At 34.9% G+C, this 25,111-nt stretch overlaps 1 protein-coding gene across 5 annotated transcripts in view; it reads right to left on the bottom strand.

The window, feature by feature from the left end:
• Positions 1–25,111, bottom strand: part of LRBA (LPS responsive beige-like anchor protein) — a 725,452-nt gene that overhangs the window by 609,576 nt on the left and 90,765 nt on the right. For all 5 annotated transcript variants that reach the window (XM_034661533.1, XM_034661532.1, XM_034661534.1 and 2 more), the window contains 7 exons: positions 16,650–16,771; positions 16,438–16,564; positions 15,673–15,792; positions 13,646–13,792; positions 2,827–3,024; positions 2,492–2,625; positions 548–656 (listed from right to left, as the gene is read on the bottom strand). In XM_034661533.1, coding sequence (XP_034517424.1) covers positions 548–656; positions 2,492–2,625; positions 2,827–3,024; positions 13,646–13,792; positions 15,673–15,792; positions 16,438–16,564; positions 16,650–16,771 — 957 coding nt within the window. The remainder of the gene's footprint in view (positions 1–547; positions 657–2,491; positions 2,626–2,826; positions 3,025–13,645; positions 13,793–15,672; positions 15,793–16,437; positions 16,565–16,649; positions 16,772–25,111) is intronic.

Below are 25,111 nucleotides of genomic sequence, written 5' to 3'. Positions count from 1 at the left end.
TGTAAAAAAAAAAAAAAAAAAAAAATAGATCAAAGGTCACTACCAGGGCCCCCTGGGTGGCTCAGTCAGTTAAGCATCTGACTCTTTATTTCCATGCAGGTCATTATCTCAGGGTTGTGAGATCGAGCTCCACCTCTGGCTCTGCACTGGGTGTGCAGCCTGCTTAAAATTCTCTCTCTCTCTCTCTCTCTCTCTCTCTCTCTCTGCTCCTCCACCCCCACTCCCCCCCCTCTATTTAAAAAAAAAAAAAAGAAAAAAAGAAGTCACTACCAATACAAGGCAAGGAAAGTAAATTAAAGGCTGTCAATACCAGAAAAAAATTGGCCCACAAACTGTGCTCAAAGCTCAAGATCCCATGAGACTCAATGCTACGTTTCTCTAATAAAGCAATAGAGGAAAGGTAAAACAACAAAAGGTTATCTTAATTTTGGTAATTTTATGTAACCAATGAGACACACTTGCAGAAAGAATTTCTCAACCACTTAGGAGATCAAATCCATGGTCTGAAAATTAAGAACAAAGAAATGTAAAGCATCTCATACATTACCTTTTCAAGACTGTATCCTATTACCAAGAAGCCCTTGCAGGCAAGCATCTGCTCCTGCATAGCGATTGAGTTCTTCAACAACTCCATGATAAAAGCCAGCAAAGTTGAACTAGAATAAGAAAACAGACAACAGTCCAAAAAACATACTTTTTTTTTTTTAAAGGTGGGGGGGTTGTTAGATACAGCAAGGAAATTGAAGTTCTAATAAAATTGCCTCCAACATTATTTCAGGATTAGAATTTGAAGGTAGGATTAGGACTTACTCAATTATTTATTCCATATACTTTATCACCAACCTACTAGTAAGTGAATTACTCAGAAGCAACGTGAGGAAACATGCAGGAACTAGAGAAAAATTAGCCATGTCCAAAAACAAGTAATAAAACAGCTAACATAAGTATATGAAATCCTTAAAGAATATATGTAATTTAGATCAGCACGTATATTCAATTTTAGAGAGAGCCCACGCAGAGGGGAAACATACACAGAGCAAACACACTAGGGTAGAAACACTCAGAATGTGTTAGGGCTCCAGACTGGCCTGGTTTGAATGGAGTTCATGAAGGGGAAAATAAGAAAGTAAAATTGTGCAAACCGAAGTCCTCAAACACTAATTTAAGAATTTTGTACCTTATCCCAGCAGGAAAATCATAACTCAGTAACCAATTGAGAAGACTTTAAAAACTGAATAGGCAGTACATTCATACTCGCATCCTCACAACTTTTAGAGATACCAAAAATGGAATGGAACCTTAGTCAGCTGTTACCTCCTTCTCAAAAGCTCTGAGATATCTCCACCAAGAAAGGCAGTTTGACTGGCAGCCAACCTTCTCCTCCAAAAAAGTGCTCTTAAAATGTCAGCAATTCCAATAAAGATTTTGAAAAGTTAAAAAAAAAAGAAAAAAAAAAGGNTCCAAAAAAAATTTTGAAAAGTTAAAAAAAAAAAAAAAAAAAAAGGATAACCAAAAAAAAAAAAACTGAGGTTCTGCTACACGGGTTTCAAACTAAGACACAAAAAAATTAATGAAGTAGCAATATGTCAAGGATAATTTTAATTTTTTTAAACGTCGTAAGTACTTGATTTGATAGCTCATTCCTTAGGGGATAAAAAGTCAGGGTGCCTGGCTGGCTCAGCCAGTGGACTGTGTGGCTCTCGATCTTGGGGTTGTACGTTTGAGCCCCACGTTGGGTGTAGAGATTACTTAAAAAAAAAAAAAAGTCATTTTGTTGCCTAAAAATAATTCCAAGAGAATTATTACATCATTAAATACACACATTGATAGCAGATATCAACTTATGTATCAAAGCAGAAATGAGAGAATTCTAAAAGGGAATGGAAAACTCATTTACTCAAATAATACATTAAACATAATTACTAGTCTCACTAGAATATACAGCCATGAAAAATTCATTTAGACACCCCCCAATGTTTTATATTGTTTCCTCTTATGTCTCTACCTTTTTCAGAATCTATACTGTAAGAGAGGAGACAAATATGTCCAATGTACAATCTAATTTTTAAAAAATACCACCTATAATATAAATTTCATCATCAAAAATTTTAGTTTATAGTTATATGCAATAATTAAAAATGAAAAGCTAAATCCCCATAATAAATCACTGCCATGTAACAATCTAAAATAACTTATCTTTTTAAATTAGAATGATAGAGAAAAATGTATTCATTTTTGTTAAATCATTATTTCCAAATTTATTCAAAAACAAGATTATGTTTTTTACAGCTTCCATGTTTCCCATCAATAAAGAATTTAGATTAATACTACTATTACTGATAGCAATTCGTAGTAACATTTATAGCTCATAAATTTCTTTATATTCTCTTTTAACCCTGCAACAAATTTAAAAGGCAGAAAAAAATACTGTGTAGCTCAAAAGTAATGAAAGTAACTCTCACATCAAATTAAAAAAAATAAAGGCACTCACCATATAGTCAAGTCAATCTCATCAGATAAATATTGCCTATAATCCAACTGTGCAAAAAGTGGAAACAGCACTTGTACTCCTCCAATTGAATGCATAGCACTTTGAATGGAATGTGTTAAAACTGCCTTCACATCCTTATAAAATAGAACACACAGTAAAAATTCTAATGATTTCTTTTCCAAAATAATTAAAATAAAGCATAAGAACAATATGTTAATATTGCATGTATTTAACAGAAGCTACCTAATACACCTCAATAACACATCAAAATTCACCATGAAAAATATTCTTAAAAGATTATAGCTTAAAAAATAAAAAAAGATTATAGCCAGTACCTGGAGCATAAGTGCATGCGGTGAATGAACAAAAATTGAAGGATTGTCCTTAGGGGATGATTCAAGACAGAGCTGGGCATCTGTAGCACGTGGATTGTAAGTGAATGCAATGGCACTAGAGAGTTTGCCATCATACAATAAAAGTTTGTGATGCTCAGCAAGAAACAGATCACTTTCTGCTTTGAATTTAAATGTACCCTATGAATAAAAAGTAAAACAGTTAAGATAGTACACCACAAAAAGAAAATTTAGATACACATCACCACAGATATAAAAATTTAAGGAACATACCTTTGATCATTTTCCTAACAATATCAAATAAGAAGAGCCCTGTTTCTTTAATTACTTCTAAAGTGCACTGTGTTCACTTTAAAGATACAATGGAAATGAACTCGACTTGGTATTAAAACTTACATTTAAAAAATGTAAACCTTAGTGCCCTACACCAGGTACTTTACCATTTTTTTTCATTGTATTTTGCCTTTCTGAATTTTTTTAATTGTGCTTAACATGTTACATAAAATTTACCACCTTAAACATTTATAAGTTTACAGTATAGTATTAACTATATGCATGTTGTTGTACAATGAATCTCTAGAACTTATATATCATGCAAAACTGAAATTCAGTATTTATTGAACAACATCTCATTTCTACCTATCCCCATCTCCTGGCAACTACCATTCTACTTTCTGATTCTATGAGTGTGACTATTTTTTATAATTCATATAATTGGAATCTGAGTGTATTTTTTATTTGCTTATTTCATTTAACATAATGTCCTCAATATTCACCTTGTTGCAGCATATGTCAGAACTTCCTTCTTTTTAAAGCTGAATAGTATTCCATTGTACATATATGCCACATTTTACCTATTCATTTGTCCATGGACAATTAGGCTATCTTGGCTATCATGAATAATGCTACAATAAACTTGAGTATGAAAATATCTCTTTCAGATCCTGCTTTTGATTCTTTTGCATATATACATGTAAGTGCAAATGCTCAATCGCATGGTAATTCTATTTTTGATTTCTTGAAGAACCACCATACCCTAGCAAACACTTGTTATTTTGTTTCATTTTTTATAATAGCCATCCTAATAGTGTATGAAGAATTTGCATTTCTGATGATCAGTGATGTTGAGCATCTTTTCATGTTTGTTCACAATCTGAATATCTTCTTTGGAAAAAGTCTATTCCAGTACTTTGCCCACTTTTTAAGTGGGTTATTTGGGTATTTTTGTTATAGAGTTGTAGGAGTTCATTATATATTCTGGATATAAACCCTGTATCAAATATACGGTTTGTGGGACCTTCTCCCATTTCATAGGTTGCCTAGTCACTCAATTTCTTGATACACAAAGTTTTGACATGCAAAGATTTTAAACTGAGAGATACATTGACCTGTCTGCAAACTAGCTGATTTTATCAGTTCTAACAGTTTTTTGTGAAATATTTAGTTTTCTACACATAACATCACATCATCTGTGAACAGATGTAATTTTACTTCATCCCTTCCAACTGGGATGCCTTTCCTTTCCTATTCTTGACTAAGTGCTCTGGCTAAGATAGCTGGTACTATGTCCTACAGAAATGTTGAGAATGGGAATCCTTGCCTTGTTCCTGATCTTAAAGGAAAAGCTTTCAGTCTTTCACTACTGCATCTGATGTCAGCTGTGGCTTTTCATATACAGCCTTATATTTTGAAGTAGTTTCCTTTACTTGTAATTTGTTGAGTGTTTTTATTATGAAAGAATGTTGAATTTCATCCAACAGTTTTTCTTTTTTTTTTTAAGATTTTATTTATTTATTTGACAGAGAGAGAGAGAGACAGCCAGTGAGAGAGGGAACACAAGCAGGGGAAGTGGGAGAGGAAGAAGCAGGGTCCCAGAAGAGCATGGAGCCCGATGTGGGGCTCGATTCCAGAACGCCAGGATCACGCCCTGAGCCAAAGGCAGACGCTTAACGAGTGAGCCACCCAGACACCACTCCAACAGTTTTTCTACATCAACTGAGATGATTGTGTGGCTTCTGTCCTTTACTCTGTTAAAATGTATATTACAACGACTGACTTTCATATGTGGAACCATCCCTCCATTCCATGAATAAATCCCTGTTCGTCATAGAGTGTGATCCTTTTGGTGTGCTCTTGATTTTGATTTGCTAGTATCGTGTTGAAGATTTTTGCATGGATATTAATCAGGGATATTGGTCTATATATATTTTTTTTTCCTTGTAGTGCCTTCGGCTGTAGTATCAAGGTAATGCTGGGCTCCTAAAATGAGCTTGGAAGTATTCCCTCCTCTTCCTCTTTGAAAGAGTTGAGGGCTGGTGTTAATTCTTCTTTAATGTTTGAATTCTCAAGGGAAGCCATATGTAGTACTCAGCTTTTCCTTATTCCGAGGTTTTTGATTACTGATTCAATTTCCTTAGTAGCTACAGTCTGTTCAGATTTGTTTTCATTACTTCAGTCTTGATAGGGTCTGTGTTTCTGGAAATACCCATTTCTTCTAGGTTATTCAATTTGCTGACATAAAATTGTTCATAATAGTCTCATAATTCTTTTTATATTCATGGCATTAGTAGTAAATGCCTCCTCTTTCATTTCTTTTAGTTATGAGTCTTCTCTTTTTTCTTAATCTAGCTAAAAACTTGTCAGTTTTGTAGATCTTTTAAAAAACAAACTCTTAGTTCTGTTAATTTTTTTCTATTGTTGTTTTAGTCTCTATCTCATTTATTTGTGCTCTAAATCTTTATCACTTCTTTTCCTCTGACAGTGCTGGGGTTAGTTTGCTCTTCTTTTTCTAGTTCCCTAAAGGGCAAAATTAGGTTAGTAATTTCAGATCTTTCTCTTTTTTTAAATAGGTGTTTGTCACTATAAACATTCCTCTTAGTATTGCTTTCACAAAATGCCATAATCTTTGATGTTGTTTTGTTTTCATTTGGCTCAAGAAATTTCCTGGTGATTTCTTTGAACCACTGGTTGTATAAGAGTATATTGTTTCATTTCCATAAATTTGTGTATTTTCCAGATTTCTTCTGCTACTGATTTCATTCTCTTGTGGTAAGAAAAGATATTTGGTGTCATTTCAGTATTCTTAAATTTAATTTTGTGGCTTAACATGTTGTCTGTCCTGAAGAATGCTCCATATGAGCTTGATAAGAATGTGTTTTCTATCGTTATTTGGTGGGGTATTCTGTATATATCTATTAGGTCCAATTGGTCTACATTGTTGTTCATGGTCTCTGTTTCCTTAGTGATCTTCTCTCTGATGGTTATATACATTACTGAAATAGTTTTGAAATATCCTAGCATTATTGAGTTACTACATACTTCTCCTTTTAGTCCTTCATTCACTTTGGAGCCCAAAAGTTAGGTGTATGTATTTTTAATTGTTAGATCTTACTGGTGAACTAACACTTCTTATCATTATAATTTCCCTCTTTGACACTTGTAACAGTTTTTGACTTAAAATCTATTTTTTCTGATATAGGTATGGCCACCCCTGCACCCTTTTGGTTACCATTTGCATGAACTTTTTCCATTCTTTCATATTCAGCATATGTATGTCCTTTGATCTACAGTGCCTCTCTTGTAGACAAAATATAGTTGGATTTTGTTTTATTAAATCCATTTAGCCAATCTATTTCTTTTAATCGATTTACATTTAAAGTAGTTAGTGACAGGGAAAGACTATTGCCATTTTGTTCACTGTAATTTGTTAACTGACTTCTTTTATATGCCAATGATTTCTGGTACTTATATCCCTTTCTCCTTTAGTTTCGTGTAAAGTTCTATAGGTATTTTCTTTGCAGTATCCATGAGAATTACATAAAACATCTTAAAGTTATAATACTTTAAGCCAATAACAACTTAAGTTCAAATACATACAAAACCTTTACTCATTTACAACTCTACCACCATTTTATGTTACTTATATCAAAAATTACATCTTTTTATATCGCATACATAGGTTTAGATGTTTTAGGGTTTTGCCTTTAAATTCCATACCAGAATTAAAAGTGATTTATGCACTAACATTACAATATTACAGGATTCTATATTTACCTTTACCAAAGAGCTCATATTTTATCTTTTAAACCATACTTTAAGTAATCACAGACAAGGATTTTTTCTTTAATTTAATTCCAACCACTTAAAGCTAAATGGAACGTCTTTTCCAACAAAGACTTGTTGGATTCAACTTGTGAATTCTGCTTCAATACTATTATAAAAATAAAATGTAAAACAGGGTAAGACTGCCCTTACCTTTCTGATTTCTACATGAAACATTTAAAAAGCTTTAATATACCATTTTTCTAAATTTCTGCCTCCTATATAAACTGTTAATAAATTTGTAAGCACTGATTATTCTTTTTTTAATTTAATGAAAGCTAATTATAATGGGAATGTTAGCATAACTGAAATAAATGTTTTCAAACAAGTTAATAAATGCTTTTGAGGGGAAATGTCATTTGGGCAACCTACAAAAGCTAACCTATTTACCAACTCACAAAATATAGCTATATGATCTGGGAGATTATATATCCATTTTCCAAAGGCAGAAACTGAGAAAGTCCAAAGAAATTAACTGACTGCTTTGAATCCACAAAGATAATTTGTGGCAGGGTAAAGATCAGAAACTAGTTCAATTAAAAAAAAAATTTAGTCTCTGCTACTATTCAGACTATAGTACCTCAACATTAGCAGGTACATTTTTTAAAAGAAATAGCAGAACAAACATTTTTTCTATTTTGAGTGGAATTTAGAAATAAATCACTCCCACTAATAAGTCAGCAGAGAAAGACAATTATCATATGATTTCTCTCATCTATGGAACATAAGAACTAGGAAGATCGATAGGGGAAGAAAGGGATAAAGAAAGGGGGAGGTAATCAGAAGGGGGAATGAAGCATGATAGACTATGGACTCTGAGAAACAAACTGAGGGCTTCAGAGGGGAGGGGGTGGGGGAATGGGATAGGCTGGTGATGGGTAGTAAGGAGGGCACGTATTGCATGGTGCACTGGGTGTTATACGCAACTAATGAATCATCGAACTTTACATCAGAGACCAGGAACGTACTGTATGGTGACTAACATAATATAATAAAAAAACATTTAAAAAAAATCTCTCCCACTAATAAATCTAAACTAAATTAAATCTAAACAACACTTAAAACAAAGAATCTGACACATTTCAGGAATTGCTGCTAACTTTACCGAACTAATACTCTTGTGTGAATACTATTCAATACAATTAATTGAAATAAAAATTTCCTTTCAAAGTACTTAAAGCAATATGGTGCTTCATCAAACACTAAGAACACAAGAAAGAAGCATTTAATCCTTCATTTCTTTTGAAATATGTATTTTTTAATCCTTAAAGTACTTAATTGTACTGTTCAAAAGGTCACTCTATGCTGGTTTTCCATATCCCTGCTATCTTAACTTTGAGGAATTCTCTAAAACATGGATTATATTACACAACAGATTTCAACATTAATAAATAAAGCAAAAAGTAATTCTCTGATCATCAATTTCTCACCTCACATGATTTTTAAGATTTTATTTATTTATTTGAGAGAAAGAGGGAGAAGCAGACTGCCCGCTGAGCAGGGAGCTCGATGAGGCAGGGCTCCATCCCAGGACCCTGGGATCATGACCTGAGCTGAAGACAGATGCTTAACCAACTGAGCCACCCAGGTGCCATCACCTCGGATGACTACTAGTACAGTTTTAGCACTATCTGACCATACAAATAAGGAAAAGACTAGCCATTCATATATCAGAGAGGACTACTGATAAGATTTTTGAACTAGAATTAATAACAGCAGTTATTTCTACACATTTACCAACAAGGCACTTCTCTGGACCCCAGTATATTTCACAGATAGGAATATAAACTATGACCAAGTGTGATTATCTCAGAACACAAGGCTGACTTAACAACATTTGAACAATCAATTTAAAAGCCAAAAATCACAATCATCCCAAAAGAAGCACAAAGAGCATATGATAAAATCCAACAACTCTTCATGATGAAAACAGTCAAAAAAACCAGGAATAAAAGTGAACTTCCTCAAATTAACAAAGAACATCTATGAAAAGCTAGTAGCAAACATGACACTAATGGTAAAAAATGGAATGCTTTTTCTCCTAAGATAAGTAAAAATACAGTGATGTCTGCTTTCAACATTTTTTCCTGTTTTTGTTTTTTTTTAATTTGATTGTGACAAGAATACTTAACAGGAGAGCTATCCTCTTAACAGATACTAAGTATACAATACAGTACTGTTATCTGTAGGCACAATGTCATACAGCAGATCTCTAGAACATATTTGTCTTGCATAACTGTAATTTTATACCCACTGATTGGAAATTCCCCTTTTCTCTCTACCCCAGCCCTTGGCAGCCACCATTCTATTCATTGCTTCTATGGGTTTGCTATTTTAGATCTCTCGTATGAGTGGAATCATGCAGTATTTGTCTTTCTATGACTGGTATATTTCACAGAGCATAAAATCCTCAAGATGCTCTATAGTATAGGGTCTAGCCAGGGCTACTGGGCAAAGATATAAAAACCACCCAGATAAAGACAATTATTGTATGATCTCACTCATATGTGGAATTTAAGAAGTAAAACACGGATCATAGGGGAAGGGAGGGAAAAATAAAACAAGATGAAATCAGAGAGGGAGACAAACCATAAGAAACTCTTAATCATAGCAAACAAACTGAGGGTTACTGGAGGTGAGGGGGGTGGGGCGATGGGGTAACTGGGTAATAGACATTAAGAAGGGCATGTGATATAATGAGCACTGGGAATTATATAAGACTGATGAGTCACTGACCTCTACCTCTGAAACTAATTAATACATTATGTTAACTGAATTTAAATAAAAATAAATTTAAAAGAAAAGAAATATTATTCAAACAGAAAAAAATGATATGAGATAGAAATATGAATTTACAGAAAGTGAAGTGCCCTAGAAACGGTAAATACAGAGGTAAGTACAAAAAACATGACCTTGATCATTTCTAATGTCTTTAAAATAATAAAATGAAAGTAAATGAATCAAAAAAATCTATCACAGGAACTACAGTACATGAAGAAAACTTATAATAACAAAATAAAGGATAGGAGGAGGAACTGCAGGATTATGAGGAAAGGTGCTGTACAATAATATCAATTGGTGGTAGACTATAAGTTAATGTCAAAAAAATAATAATCCAGGTGCATCCAGGTGACTCAGTTGGTTAAGTGTCTGCCTCTGACTCAGGTCATGATGCCTGCTTTTCAGTCTCCCTCTGACCCTCTCCCCCTCTTGTGCATGTTCTCTCTCTCTCTCTCTCAAATAAATAAATAAAATTTTTAAAAATAATAATTATAGGGACACCTGGGTGGTTCAGTCGGTTAAGCATCTGCCTTTGGCTCAGGTCATGATCCCAGAGTCCTGGGATCAAGTCCCCCATCAGGCTCCCTGCTCAGCAGGGAGTCTGCTTCTCCCTCTGCCTGCTGGTTCCCCTGCTTGTGAGAACTCTCTCTCTCCTATCTCACACAAATAATAAAATCTTTAAAAAATAATAATAATAGAAATAAAATGAAATACTAAATAATATGCAGTTAATTCAAATCAAAGCAGGAAAAAAGGGAAGAATCAAAGAACAGATGACAGAAATAGAGCACAAATCACAAGACAGATTTAAGACACATAGTATCTATACTTAAACTGACTGTAAATTATGTAACCACTCCAATTAAAAAGAAAGATTGTCAGACTTGGTAAAAAAGCAAAACATATTTTATAAAATTCAGTATCTACCTAATAATAACGCCCTGGAAACCAGAAACAGAAATTGCTCAACTTGGTAAAAGGCATCTGTAAAATATGTATGATTGCTTTACCCCTAAAATCAGAAACAAGGCACAAATGTCTACCCTCATCATTTCTATTTAACTATTTATACTGGCAGTCTTACCCAGTACAATAATACAAAAAAGGGTAGAGGCATAGAGACTGGAATTAAAGTAAAATTTACAGTCTACATGAACATACATGCAGGAAATCCAAGAACAACAACGAGGGAAAAAAGCTAGTAAAACTAGTAAGCAAATTTAGCAAGGTCAATAAACAAAATTCAACTATATGTCTATACTAGAAACAAATAAATGGAAACTGAGATTTTAAATATAACTTATTACCCAAAAAACATGTAATACCTAAGAATACATTTAACAAAATGTACATATGACCCATACGTGAAAACCAAAAAACAGTGCCAGGAGAATTTTTTAAAGACCTAAGTAAATGGAGAGATACATCATGTTCATAGACTGGAAAAATCAATATCAGTTAGATGGCCAATTTGCCCCTCAGTGATCTATATATTCAATACAACACCAAATAAAATCTCAGTAGACATTTTTGTAAAAATGATTAAGTGGGTTCTAAAATACATCTGGAAATGCAAAGGGCTTAGAAAAGCCAAAACAATTTGAAATAAAATACAGTTGAGGGTTTTAGATGTCCTGTTTTCAAGATTTACTATGAAACTAACAACAATCAAGACAATACATACAGTATTGGCATAAGGAAGACATATAAGTCATTGAAATACAATACAGCCTCAATGATGCCAAGGTAAGGCAATGGAGAAAGAATACTATTTACAAAAAATTAGTACTGGAACACCAGAGTACCCATATGGAATAAAAATGAACCTTGACCCTTATGTCATACCACAAACAAAAATTAACTTAAAATGGACCAATAAGTCTAAATATAAATGCTGAAACTATAAAAGAAGAAAACAAGAGAAGATCTTTCCAACCTTGGAATAGGTAAAGATTTCTTAGGATATAAAAATCATGGCAATAACCAAAAAAGTTGATAAACTAGAATTGATAAAAATTAAATTCATCTGTTCTTCAAAAGCCACATTAAAAAAAAACAAAAGGGCAGGGCACCTGGCTAGCTCAGTCAATGAAGCATGCAACTCTTGATCTCGCGGTTGTAGTCTGGGCCCCACATTGGATGTAGAAATTACTTAAAAATAGGGGCGCCTGGGTGGCACAGCTATATCCAGAATATATAAAGAAATCTCAAAACTCAACAATAAGAAACCAAACAAAAAATGTGCAAAAGATGTGAACACACTTCACAAAAGAAGATGCACAAATGACCAATAATCAATGAAAAGATGCTTGGAATCTGGTCATTACAATAACACAAATTAAAACCAAAGTCAGATACTGCTACATACTCGCTGAAACATCTAATATTAAAAAGACCAGCAATGTAAGATGTTTAGGATATGGAACAAGGAGAAAGCTCATACACTGCTTGTAGAAATGTAAAATTGTACAACTACCTCGGAAAAGGGTTTGGCAATTTCAGTTACCATATCACGTAGTAATTCCACTCATATATTTATGAAATAAAAATATGTGTCAGCACAAAGACTCATATACCAATATTCACAGCAGTTTATTCATAGCAGCCCAAAACTGAAAACAACCCTAATGTCCATCAATAGAAGAATGATTAGAAAATTGTGACATATTCATACAATGAAATACTACCAAACAATACAAAAAAAGGAGCTACAACAAAACAACATGGATGACTCATAAGAAACCAAACTCCAAGGAGTACATGTTGCATGATTCCATTTACATAAAAACTTAAGAAAATCTAATCAAGTGACAGATTAGTAGTTTCTCTCAACAGGAATTCAGTGGGGTTAGAAAAGTGGAGGAATTGACAGAAGTAGCATCACTGAGTCTTTTGCGGGAACAGAAATATTCTATTTCTTGATTGTTGTGGTAGTTATACTTTTGTCAAAACTAATTAAAATAAGTATACTTTACTGACTGTAATGGTATATGTAAATCAACTCAATAAAACAGATTTTGTTTTCAAAGGAACATAGCAGACTAAGTTTCTCCCTGAAACCAAACTAGGCTAACAATGGCTTAACCCAGAGGTTTCCAAATTTTTTTAGTTCATGACAGTCTTAGTGTTTCAGTCATTGTTTATGGTGCTTTAGATCAAAATAAATATTAAGTGATTTGGTTCAAACAATTTTGCATTTTAACAATTTAATAGCCATCTGAAAAAATTAAGGCACAAGTCAAAAGAAAAAAATAATGTTTCCTTCATTATTGTATTAGTAAAATTATTTATCACTTTTTATGCATCTTGGGCACTGCATGAACTCTCAGATTTGGAATCAGATTTCACACCATCATCCTCAATTCCTGTTCCACGTTAATTTCCACATGGTACTTGTTTTTTTATCACAGAAACTGTTGAAAACTTACTTATGCAAAGACAGACATTGTCAAAGAAATGCAGCATGAACTAGAGCTGAAACTTGAGCTAGTAGTTTGCACAGCATCCCACATATGACAAGTACACTGTGTTTCCCTCAAACATTTATTTTTTTTTTAAGATTTTTTAATTTCTTTATTCGACAGAGATAGAGACAGCCAGCGAGAGAGGGAACACAAGCAGGGGGAGTGGGAGAGGAAGAAGCAGGCTCATAGAGGAAGAGCCTGATGTGGGGCTCGATCCCATAACGCCGGGATCACGCCCTGAGCCGAAGGCAGACGCTTAACCGCTGTGCCACCCAGGCACCCCACCCCTCAAAAATTTAAAGTACCTTTCATTCAGATTCCTGTGACTTCCCTGTGGTACTTCTGATTACTCTGACATTCAGTTCTGTAACCCAAGGTAGGATGCCCCATGCATCACCTTCCTTTAAATTAAGCTCAATTAATACTGCTTAAGCAATGAACAATAAGTAAAGTACCTTATATCCCAGGCCCAACTGATAAATAGCAAAAATCTGAGCGGCATTAAGAGCTTCACTAAAAAGGTAAACCGCAGTCATCTGACCACAGAATACTCTGTTAGCATCTGCTGTTTCTGATGAGCCCAGGAAACACTTGTCAAAGGTCTGTGAAAAAATAGATTGTATTAGAGAAAAAAACAAAAAATTATCTCCTCTAGAAAGAACAACCTATACTCCTTAACTGTTTTGGTATAAACATTGGTATAAATGTTCTGTTCGTTCTAAAGGAACCTGGCTAGATTAAAACAATTCACTTAGCATTTCATTTCATTCACACATTGTTACCTACTGTAGGGATCAGAAAAGACATCACAAAAAAGGAGATAACATAAGTTTTCCAGGGTACAATAAATAAAACTTGATGAAAAAGTAGATGTAGGAAATGAGAGTCAGAGAAATCATTATGGACTCTGAAGGTTCATACTTGGGCAACCAAAGAAGCAGTCTCTATTACAAGAAGGAAAAATCATGAGTTAAGTTTAGGACATAATCAATCTGCCTTTTCTGTGAGTTAATATGTATGGAGCTAACATGAATGGAGAAGCAACTGTCAACAGTGTTCTGTAAGTTTGGTGAGAAGTGAAAATTGTAAAGATTTTTGCAGATATCGAGATACAGATAATAGGTGAGGTCACAGAGTAGATACAATCTCTGAAAAGAAATATGTAAATCCAGAAGCAAGTGTATGTTTTTCTTCTAACATAAAAAAAATTCTCTTAACACCTACATTGCAAACCACATTTTAAAGACCCATATGTACAACAAAAAGGAACTAAAATAAAGTTCTTCACATCTCTTTAAAAGTATCCTCTTATGTGACAAAACCATTAGAAAGAATGTTGAAAAATATATACATGTTGACATTAGGGAATACAAAAAAGTTGTTAACATTTGGGTTCTGAAGACAAGCCACCTAAGTCAAATCACTGCTTCACAGGCTGCTGATCTTGGCAAGTCATTTAATCTCACTGTGCTTCAGTCTCCCTACCTGTAAAATGGAGATTATAATAGTACGTACCTTGCAAGGTTGGTGCTTCTAGAAAATAAAGGTATTTATTATAATGCCTGGAGTACAAGAAGCACTTAATTAAATATTAACATAAGGAAAAAATAGTTTAAGAAACAGTAAATATATCTGATCCCCTTTTGGTGTTAAAAAAAAAAATGAGAGCTAACACTTACTGAGCACTACTCTGCACAAGGCACTGTGCTAACAGATTTGTGAACAGTATCTCATTCAATTATCACATTAACCTTGAGATAGGTACTACTTTACACCCATTTCCAGGTGGAAAAATTTAGGCCTAATAGATTAAGTAAGGTCATATAGTCTCTAAGTGATGGAACTGGGGATCAAACCTAAGTCTATTACAACAACCTAAACTCTTAAGATTGTTGTTACACAATACATAAATATGTGTAGCACAGGATACAAAAGAAGCATTTAATGGTGAATGGGTGAAATGGTTTGCAATCATTCTCCTGTATTTTTCAAGTTCTCTATTAAAAAATCACTAGTGAGAAAAAAAACTTTTTAATTCCTATTTAAAATTTGAGTTTAATATATATGGATCTCTTTTTCAATCCTGAAAACATTATTAGATAACAGTGTTCTATAGCAGCTATGAATTATTTGCAAAATTTATCAGCATGTATCATCTAACTCATTCATAAAAATGATCAGAATTCTGTAGAGCTCCCAACTTTATTTGATAAATGGACCAATGATACACTTTCAATATATACCCATTGTTACCTATAAATCCTCATCTCTACCCTATCCAGAATAATTTTTAAAAAAGGACTCAGTAATGTCTTATGTGACCTATGAAAACAGTTCTACTCTATAAATATATTAACATGCTAGCCAAACTATCATTATAAAACTGCCACTGTGGTAATCTGAAATTTATTCTCGATGTAAAATATACTCTCCTTATTTTAAAAGTTCATGCTTTTAAAATAATTTTTTTCAAATTACTTACATCACTGGTGTTGACAAACCATGTTATCTCTCCATAGGAAGCTAGCTCACCATTCACGTAACAACGAAGCTCACTGTTCTTCCATCGGTTATAAATGTGCACTATAGTTACCATATACCACTAAGTAAAAAGTTTAAAAAAAAAAAAAGATTATGATTCTCGCAATAATTCAACCACATTGATAACAACAAGTAAAACTTAAATTATAAATTACAATTAAATCTAAAAATAAAATAAGACTATCTTTATTATCAATATTCAACCTCCGGAACAATATTTAATCAAGGGAACTCTCAATAGGTAAGAACTTATTGTGAAATTATCTTTCCAACTTATTATTATGAAAATTTTCAAATATATCCCAAAAAAGTTAAAGTTCAGTACAAATACCCTCTTTTCCACCATCTAGATCCCACAATTGTCAACATTTTGCCACAGTTGTTTTATCTACTTATTTATATATACATACACCATCCATTAATCTCTAAATTTTAAGGCACAAAAGAAAACACATATTACTACTACTACTAAAGTAACTGCCACTGATATTTTCCCCTGTACTTCTTTTAAATTCAATGAAAAACAAAATATGATTCTTTTTATTATCCAAATCAGGGAGGTTAACAATTGTCCAGCGATTTATACTTCATTTTCTGAAACAGAATAAACACAGTTGTGATCTACCACATGTTATGTCATTAATATTAAAACAAAGCATTTTGAAGGCTAGCATAGCTTGTTAATTTAACTAATAAGAACACATACCTTTTGTGGCTTAAAATCAAATTTCACACAGTGCTGAAAGCCTTTTCCTTTTGACTTTATTGATGTTATAATCAAACAGCCCCCAACAAAGTGAGCAGAATAACCAAGACCTTTGCTTGTTCTGAAACTACAAAGAATAATTTTCATTTTACCTCTAAATATTCTCTCACTTTCAAAGTAAGATAATAACACTAAGTTACAAAAATACATACCAATATAAATATGGTTTATCCTTATCCACATTGATGTTATTTACAGGATCCATTCTTAGCCAGGTATGAAATGTAAAACCATTCTGGTATGGCCATTTGGCTATAGGAGGTAATGCAATGGCCTAACGGAAAAAACTCTGCGTTACTGATTCACATGAAAAAACTTGATTACTGAAATCAAGAAAATGAGACTTTACAATATTGTATATATTCCTACTACATGTTATTCTATACCATGATTAAAATATCTAAAAGTCTCCTTATCCAAAAGACTTTTAATAACTTCTAAATTTTCCAAAATACATAGTAATATTACTTTAAATGATAAAAACATTCCATGTGTCCTGCTGGATACACAAATCTTATTTGCTTCATTTCTTACAACGAAAAAAAGATTCAAAAGTATTCCAATTAAAAGAGATAGGTAGTAATATCAAATTGGAAATCTGTTTCTCAAATGATAAGGTATTAGAATAGAGAAAGATGGACATGAAAGGAAAAAAGTTAAGGAAAAAGCTTAGAATATGATTTTTTATTAGCAAATATAAAGCTGGAAAGAATTAGTTCATAACATTTTAAAATTATATTCAAAGCACTACATAAATGACTTCACTACCTGGTTTAAAATTTTACTGAAAAGATCGTAATTTTATTTAAAGTTACAAATTTTTAAATCAAATTTTACTAAAAGTACATAATGCAAGGAACCCAGAGTAGCAAAAAAACAAAGTTGGATACTTATATTATCAAATTAAAAACCTAGGACACAAAGGTACTATTATAAAGACTGTGTGGTACTGGCCAAAAAAAACAGAAATATAGGTCAGTGAACTACAACTGAGAGCTCCAAAATAAACCCTTATATTTGTGTTCTACTGATTTTCAACAAGAATCTCAAGACAATTCAATGAGGAAATAATATTTTTTTCAACAAATGTGCTGGGATAACTGGGTATCTACAAGCAAAAGTATGAAGCTGACTACTTTCTTACATTATATATGAAAAATAACCCCAAATAAATCATAGATCTAAATGTAAAAGTTAAAACTATAAAACTCTTGTAAGAAAAAATAGGGGTAAATCTTTGCAACCCTGGGTTTAAGTAAATCCTTGTTAATTAGGCCACCAAAAGCACAAGCAACCAAAGGAAAAAGTATATCAACTGGACTTCATTAAAATTAAAAAAGGTTTGTGCTTTAAAGAATATCATCAAAAAAGTTAAAAGACAAGCCAAAAGAACTAAAGAAAATATCTGTAAATCATACATCTGATAAGGAACTTGTACCCAGAATAAAGAACTTTTACAACTCAATAATAAAAAGACAAACACAATCTAAGAAAGGACAAAAGATATGAATAGCCAGGTGTCCAAAGAAGTTATACAAATGGCCAATTCGGACATGAAAAGATGCTCAACATCATTAGTCACTAAGGAAATGCACATTGAAACCATGGTAGGATGCTACCTGACACCCACTAAGATGGCTATAATCAAAATGACGGACATTAACAAGGGTTGGCAAGCATACAAAGAAATTGGAACCCTCATAAATTGCAGGTGGGACTGTAATATGATACAGCCACTTTGGAAAACAATCTGGAAGTTCCTCAAATGTTTAAACATAGATGTTCAATATGACCCAGCAATTCCACTCCGGTGTACATACACAAGAGAAATGAAATGAAAACATATCCACACAGAAACTTGTATGCAAAAGCCCAAAGCCATATAATTCGTAATAGCCCAAAAAGTGGAATCAACTCAAATATCCACTAAGTAATGACTGATTAAACAAAAGGCAGATATCTTACATTAGAATATTAAAAAGGAACGAAGCAATAATTCATGCTACAACATGGATGGGCCTCGAGAACAGTATGCTAAATGAAAAAAGACAATCACAAAAAGCCAGATATTGTATGACTCCATTTGTATGAACTGTCCAGAATAGAGAAATCCACAAAAAAAGTAGAGTAGTGGTTGCTTAAGCCTGGGAGTTTGAGAAGGAAATGGGCTAAAGAAAACAGGGCTTCTTCTGGGAAAGAGGAAAATGTTCTAAATTTGATTGTGATGGTGGTTGCGCAACTCTGTAAACACCATAAAACATTCAACTGTACACTATACAAATGAATGGTATCACATGTGGATTATAATAAAACTGTTCAAAAAGATCAGACTACACAAGTTTTTAAACTATTATAACTTACATATGCACTTATCTACATATATACCATAACATACATATATTCTTACATGTAAGATATCCCATTAAACATGAAAAAAATCACAGAGCCAAATTTATGCAATAACACTACTGACACTTTAAGAGACCGATATAAAACAAATTTTGCATTAAGAAAAAAAAAGTAGGGGGCACCTGGCTGGTTCAGTTGGTGGAGCATGTGACTCTTGATCTTGGAGTTGTGAGTTCAAGCCCCAAGTTGGGCATAAAGCTTACTTCAAAAAAATAAAACAACGGAATACATATTCAATGTGCATATATGTTTTCTCTCACTAAAAAATGAGAATAGAAAATGCAAAAGCTGGGATGCTAAGCATCTGACTCTTGATTTCAGCTCAGGTCATGATCTCAGGGTTGTGAGATCAAGGACAATGTTGGGCTCCATGCTGGCTGTGAAGCCTGCTTAAGATTCTCTCTCTCCCGGGGTGCCTCAATCAGTTAAAGCAACTGTTTTAGGCTCAGGTCGAGCCCCGCATCAGGCTCCCTGCTCAGCGGAGAGCCTGCCTCTCCCGATCCCTCTGCTGCTCCCCCTGCCTGTGCGCGCGCTCTCTCTCTCAAATAAATAAATAAAATCTTTTAAAAAAAAAAGATTCTCTCTCCCTCTCCCCTTCCCCCACAGCTCATATACATGCGCATGTGCTCTCTCTAAAAAAGAAAAAGAAAATGCAAAAGTTTTATAATAAATTATAAAAATAATTTATCCATGAATACTTTAATTTCCCTTTAAAAGCTATATCTAAGAAAAGAAGTGAGTCACTGAATATATTTAAAACACCTATTCTCTAAAATTTCCAAAAGCTGTTTGGCTGAACTATCCCACTTCCAAGATAAATGCAAGTAAGTGGAATAGACACATTATGAACTCAGAGAATTATAAACAATACAATTATAATATGCAAGATTATAGAGAAAAGAAGATGGCAGAAGAGTAGGAGGACGCTAGGCTCATCTAGTCCCAGGAACACCACTGCAAAACTATCAAATCATTCTAAATACCACAGAAATCAACGTGAAGACTGACAGAACAAACTCCACAACTAAAGGGAGACAAGACTCCACACCAAGGAAGGTAGGAAATGTGGAGATGTGGTTTAGGGGAGATCACAGGTGCTACAGAGAGGAAGGAGCCATGGTCGCAGAGAAATGCAAGAGAGAGAAGAGCACACAGGGGAACACACAAGAACATTTCCCCCAAAGACACAGCCTGGGAAAATGAGAGGGGCTGATTTTCATGAGTTCTTGCAACCAGCAGGGCTTGAAAACTGGAGTTTTAAAGGTCAATGGGCTTGGCTGGAATAGAGCCCTAAGGGTGCTGCCCTACTCCTAGAGAGAAGGCAGGCAAACAACCCAGGGGCAGAGAGCATGGACAGAGTGATCTGAGGAGCGCCTCGGGCACACTGGGGGGAGGTTAGTGGAGCATGTCCCTGAGAAGGGGTACTCAAGGAGATTCCTCTCTGGAAAAAAGGACCCAGCTGGCACCATTTCCCTCCCCCGCCTCTCAGCATATACACAGAGCCACCTGCAGAAAGGGGCTCACCCCCAACACTGGCTGCCTGACCTCCTTATAGCAAATCCCACACCCTGCACTCTGGCACAACTGCCCTTCTCAGTCAAGCTTGCCTCAGTCCTAGCATGGTGAGACCCTCCCCCAGCAAACCAGTGCAGGCTCCTGCCCACAACACACCCTGAAGCCTGAAGCTTTAAAAGTCAGCAGACTTGCTGGGATAGAGTCCAGAGGGCACTGCATTGCTCCTGAACAGAAGGCAGGCCAACAACCTGGAGGTGGATGGTGTGAAGACAGCAATCTGGAAAAAAACCCTAGGACACACAGAGGGGAAGACCACTCGCTCTTCTCAGAGTGCTTCCCTGATAGCAGTGTGCACAGAAACGCCTCTGCAGGAACAAAGGAGCTGGATGGTGCCATTTTCCTCCCCCCACCCCTCTGCACAAACACAGAGCCACCTGAGGGAAGCAGCCTGGACACTAGCTGCCTAACCTGCTTCACCAAGTCCCACACCCTGGCTCTGGTGGTACTGCCCTTGGTCAACCTTGCCTCAGTCACAGCCGGGCAGACCACTTCCCCAAAAGAACAGCAGAAACCCCTGCCCACACCACGTCTCCCGACCAGAGAGTTCTGCAGGGCTTCAGTTCTAGTGGAAGTAGCTATCAGGCCTCACTTAACAAGCAAACCAGAGCACACCTAGTAAAAACTCACCACATTCTGACCAAGGACCAAACGCTGCCACTTCAGGCAAGGAGAGTCTCTGCAGATGAATGGCCTAAAGGATAGAGCAGCCAAAACACAACAGCAAAGTGCACACAGCACACACCAGAGACACTCCCTGAAGCACCAGGCCCTGGACACTATATGACCTCTTCTTCATAAAACCATTACTCTTAGGAGCAGGAAATATAACGGGCTTTTCTAACACATATAAGAAGGCAGAGACTTAGATAAAATGCCAAGACAAAGACACTCATCACAAATGAAAGTACAAGATAAGGTCCCAGACAGAGACCTAAGGGAAACAGATATAAGTAATGTGTCTCATGGAGAATTTAAAGTAACAAACATAAGGATACATGCTGGACTTGAGAAAAGAATGGAAGACTTAATGCAGAGATAAAAGAGTTAAAAAACAGTCAGAATGAAAAACGCAATAACTGAGATTGGAAACAGGATTGATGCAATGAACACAAGACTGAAAGAAGCAGAAGAATGAGTAAGTGATACAGAAGACAAAATAAGGGAAAATAATGAAGCTAAACCAAAGAGAGAAAGAATAATTATGGAACACTAGTATAGATTTACAGAACTCAGTGACTCCATCAAACATAGTAACATTTGTATTATATGAGTCCCAAAAAGAAGGAGAAAGAGAAAAGGGGACAGAAATTTAGTAGAGGAAATCATAGCTGAAAAATTCCCTAATCTAGGGGAGGAAACAGACATCCAGATCCAGAAGGCACAGAGAACTCCCAACAAAATCAACAAAAGCAGGGCAACACCAAGACATATTATAATTAAATATGCAAAATATAGTGGTAAAGAAAAAAATCTTAAAAGCAGCAACACAAAAGAAGTCCTTAACTTACAAGGGAAGACCCATAAAGCTAGCTGCAGATTTCTCAACAGAAACTTGGCAAGCCAGAAAGGAGTGGCATGATACATTCAAAGTACTGAATGGAAAAAAGCTGCAACCAAAAACACTCTACCCAGCAAGGCTATCATTCAGAATACAAGGAGAGATAAAGAGTTTCCCACACAAACAAAAACTAAAGGAATTTGTGACCACTAAACCAGCCCTGAAAAAAGTATTAAAGGGAACTCTTTCAGTGGAAACGAAAAACCAAAAGTGACAAAGACAAGAAAGAGAACAGAGAAAATCTCCAGAAACAATGACAAAACAAGTAGTAAAATGGTACCAGACACATATCTATCAATAATTACTTTGAATGTAAATGAAATAAACACTTAGGGTGTCAGGGGGCACGTGGGTGGCTCAGTCAGCTAAGTATCCATTCTCGATTTCAGCTCAGGTCATGATCTCAGGATTTTGAGATCGAGCCCTGTGTTGAGCTCCATGCTGGGCACTGAGCCTGCCTGGGATTCTCTCTCCCTCTCCCCCTGCACCTCCCTGCTTGTGCTCTCTCTCTAAAAATAATAACAACAACAATAATAATAATAATAATTAATAAAAAACTAAAAAGACATAGGGTGTCAGAACGGATTAAAAAACAAGAACCACCTAGGGAAGGAAGAAAAAGAAAAAGAGAGAGGGAAGCAAATGCTAAGAGACTCTTAATGATAGAGAACAAACTGTGGGTTGACGGAGGGAGGTGGGTGGGGGAAGGGCTAAATGGGTGATGGGTATTAAGGAGGGCACTTGTTATGATGAGCATTGGGTATTACATGTAAATGATGAATCCCTAATTTCTACTCCTAAAACCAATATTACAATATCTGTTAACTAGAATTTAAATAAAAATTTGGAAAGAAAAAAAGATTAAAAATCAAGACCCACCTATATGCTGTCTACAAGAGACTCATTTTATACCTAAAGACAACTACAGACTGAAAGTGAGAGGATGGAGCAACATTTATCATGCAAATAGACATCAAAAGATGCCAGAGTAGTAATGTTTATATCAGACAAACTAGACTTTAAGCCAAAGACTGTAACAAGAGATGAAGAAGGGCATTATATAATAATAAAGGGGACAATCCAACAAGATCCAACAATTGTAAATATTTATGTATGCTCAACATGGGAGCATCCAAATATATAAAACATTCAATAACAAATATAAAGAAACTATTGATAATAATACAATACTAGTAGGGGACTTTAATACCCTTCTTACATCAATGGAGAGATCATCTATGACACAATGGACCAAATGGACTTAACAGATACATTCATCATTCCACCAACATTCCATCCTAAAGCAGAATACACATTCTTTTCAAGTGCACATGGGACTTTTTCCAGAATACATCACGTACTAGGTCACAAATCAGGCCTCAACAAGTACAAAAAGTTTAAGATCATACCATGCATATTTTCTGACCACAACGCTATAAAACTTAAAGTCAACCACAAGGAAAAAATGTGAAAAGACCACAAATACACAGAGGCTAAAGAACATGCTACCAAACAATGAATGGGCCAACCAGAAAACCAAAGAAGAAACAAAAAAAAATATGGAAACAAATGAAAATGAAAACACAGTGGTCCAAAACCTTTGGAATATGGCAAAAGCTGTACTAAGAGGAAAGTATATAGCATTACTATGCCCTACCTTAACAAGCAAGAAAAATACAAATAAACAACCTGAACTTACACCTTAAAGGAGCTAGACAAAGAACAACAAATGAAGCCAAAAGCCAGCAAAAGAAAGGAAATAATACAGATTAGAGCAGAAATAAATTATATAGAAACTAAAAAACAACAGATCAATGAAACCATGAGCTGGTTCTTCGAAAAAATTAATGAAATTAATTTTAAACCCCTAACCAGAGTTATCAAATAGAAAAGAGAAAGGACCCTAATAAATTCACAAATAAGAGAGGAGAAATAACAATCAACATCATGAAATACAAACAATTATAAGACAATATTATGAAAAACTATGTGCCAACAAATTAGAAGACCATAAACTACCAAAACTGAAACAGGAAGAAATACAAAACTGGAACAGACTGATAACCAGCAAAGATACTGAATCAGTAATAAAAAATAACCCAAGAAACAGAAGTCCGAGGCCAGACAGATTCACAGGTGAATTTAACCAAACATTTAAAGAAGAGTTAATACCTATTCTTCCCAAACTGTTCCAAAAAATAGAAATGGAAGGAAATTCATTTTATGAGGCCAACATTACCGATATCAAAACCAGATAAAGACTTGACTGAAAAAGAGAACTACAGGGGCGCCTGGATGGCACAGCAGTTGAGCGTCTGCCTTCAGCTCAGGGCATGATCCCAGCGTTGTGGGATCGAGCCCCACATCAGGCTCCTCTGCTGTGAGCCTGCTTCTTCCTCTCCCACTCCCCCTGCTTGTGTTCCGCCTCTTGCTGGCTGTCTCTATCTCTGTCAAATAAATAAATAAAATCTTTAAAAAAATAAAAAATAAAAAAGAGAACTACAGGCCCCAATATTCCTGATGAACATGGATGCAAAAAGTGCCAATAAAATACTAGCAAACCAAATCCAACAGTACATTAAAAGAATCATTCATCACAACTGAGAAGGATTAACTCTTGGGCTGCAAGGGTGGTTCAATATTCACAAATCAGTCAACAGGATACACATTAATAAAAGAAAGGATAAGAACCATATGGTCCTGGGACACCTAGGTGGCTCAGTCAGTCAAGCACCAGACTCTTGATTTCAGCTCAGGTCATGATCTCAGGGTCGTAAGATCAAGCCCCCTGTCGGGCTCCATGCTCAGCAGGGAGTCTACTTGAGATTCTCTCTCTCCCACTCCCTCTGCCACTCCTCCCCCTCATCTCTCTCTCAAATAAATAAACAAATCTCTTTAAAAAAAAAAAAGAACCATATGATCCTATCAACTACATTTTTCACAGAGCTAGAACAAGGAAGCCTAAAATTCATATGGAACCACAAAAGACCCTGAATAGCCAAACCAACCTTGAAAAAGAAAAGCAAAGCTGGAGGCATTACAATTTTGGACTTCAAGTTACATTACAAAGCT

Source organism: Ailuropoda melanoleuca, chromosome 5, assembly GCF_002007445.2.
Source record: "Ailuropoda melanoleuca isolate Jingjing chromosome 5, ASM200744v2, whole genome shotgun sequence".
Lineage (NCBI taxonomy): Eukaryota > Metazoa > Chordata > Mammalia > Carnivora > Ursidae > Ailuropoda > Ailuropoda melanoleuca.
The sequence above is the reverse complement of the archived record's forward strand: the minus strand, read 5'-3'. Positions and strand labels throughout refer to the sequence as shown.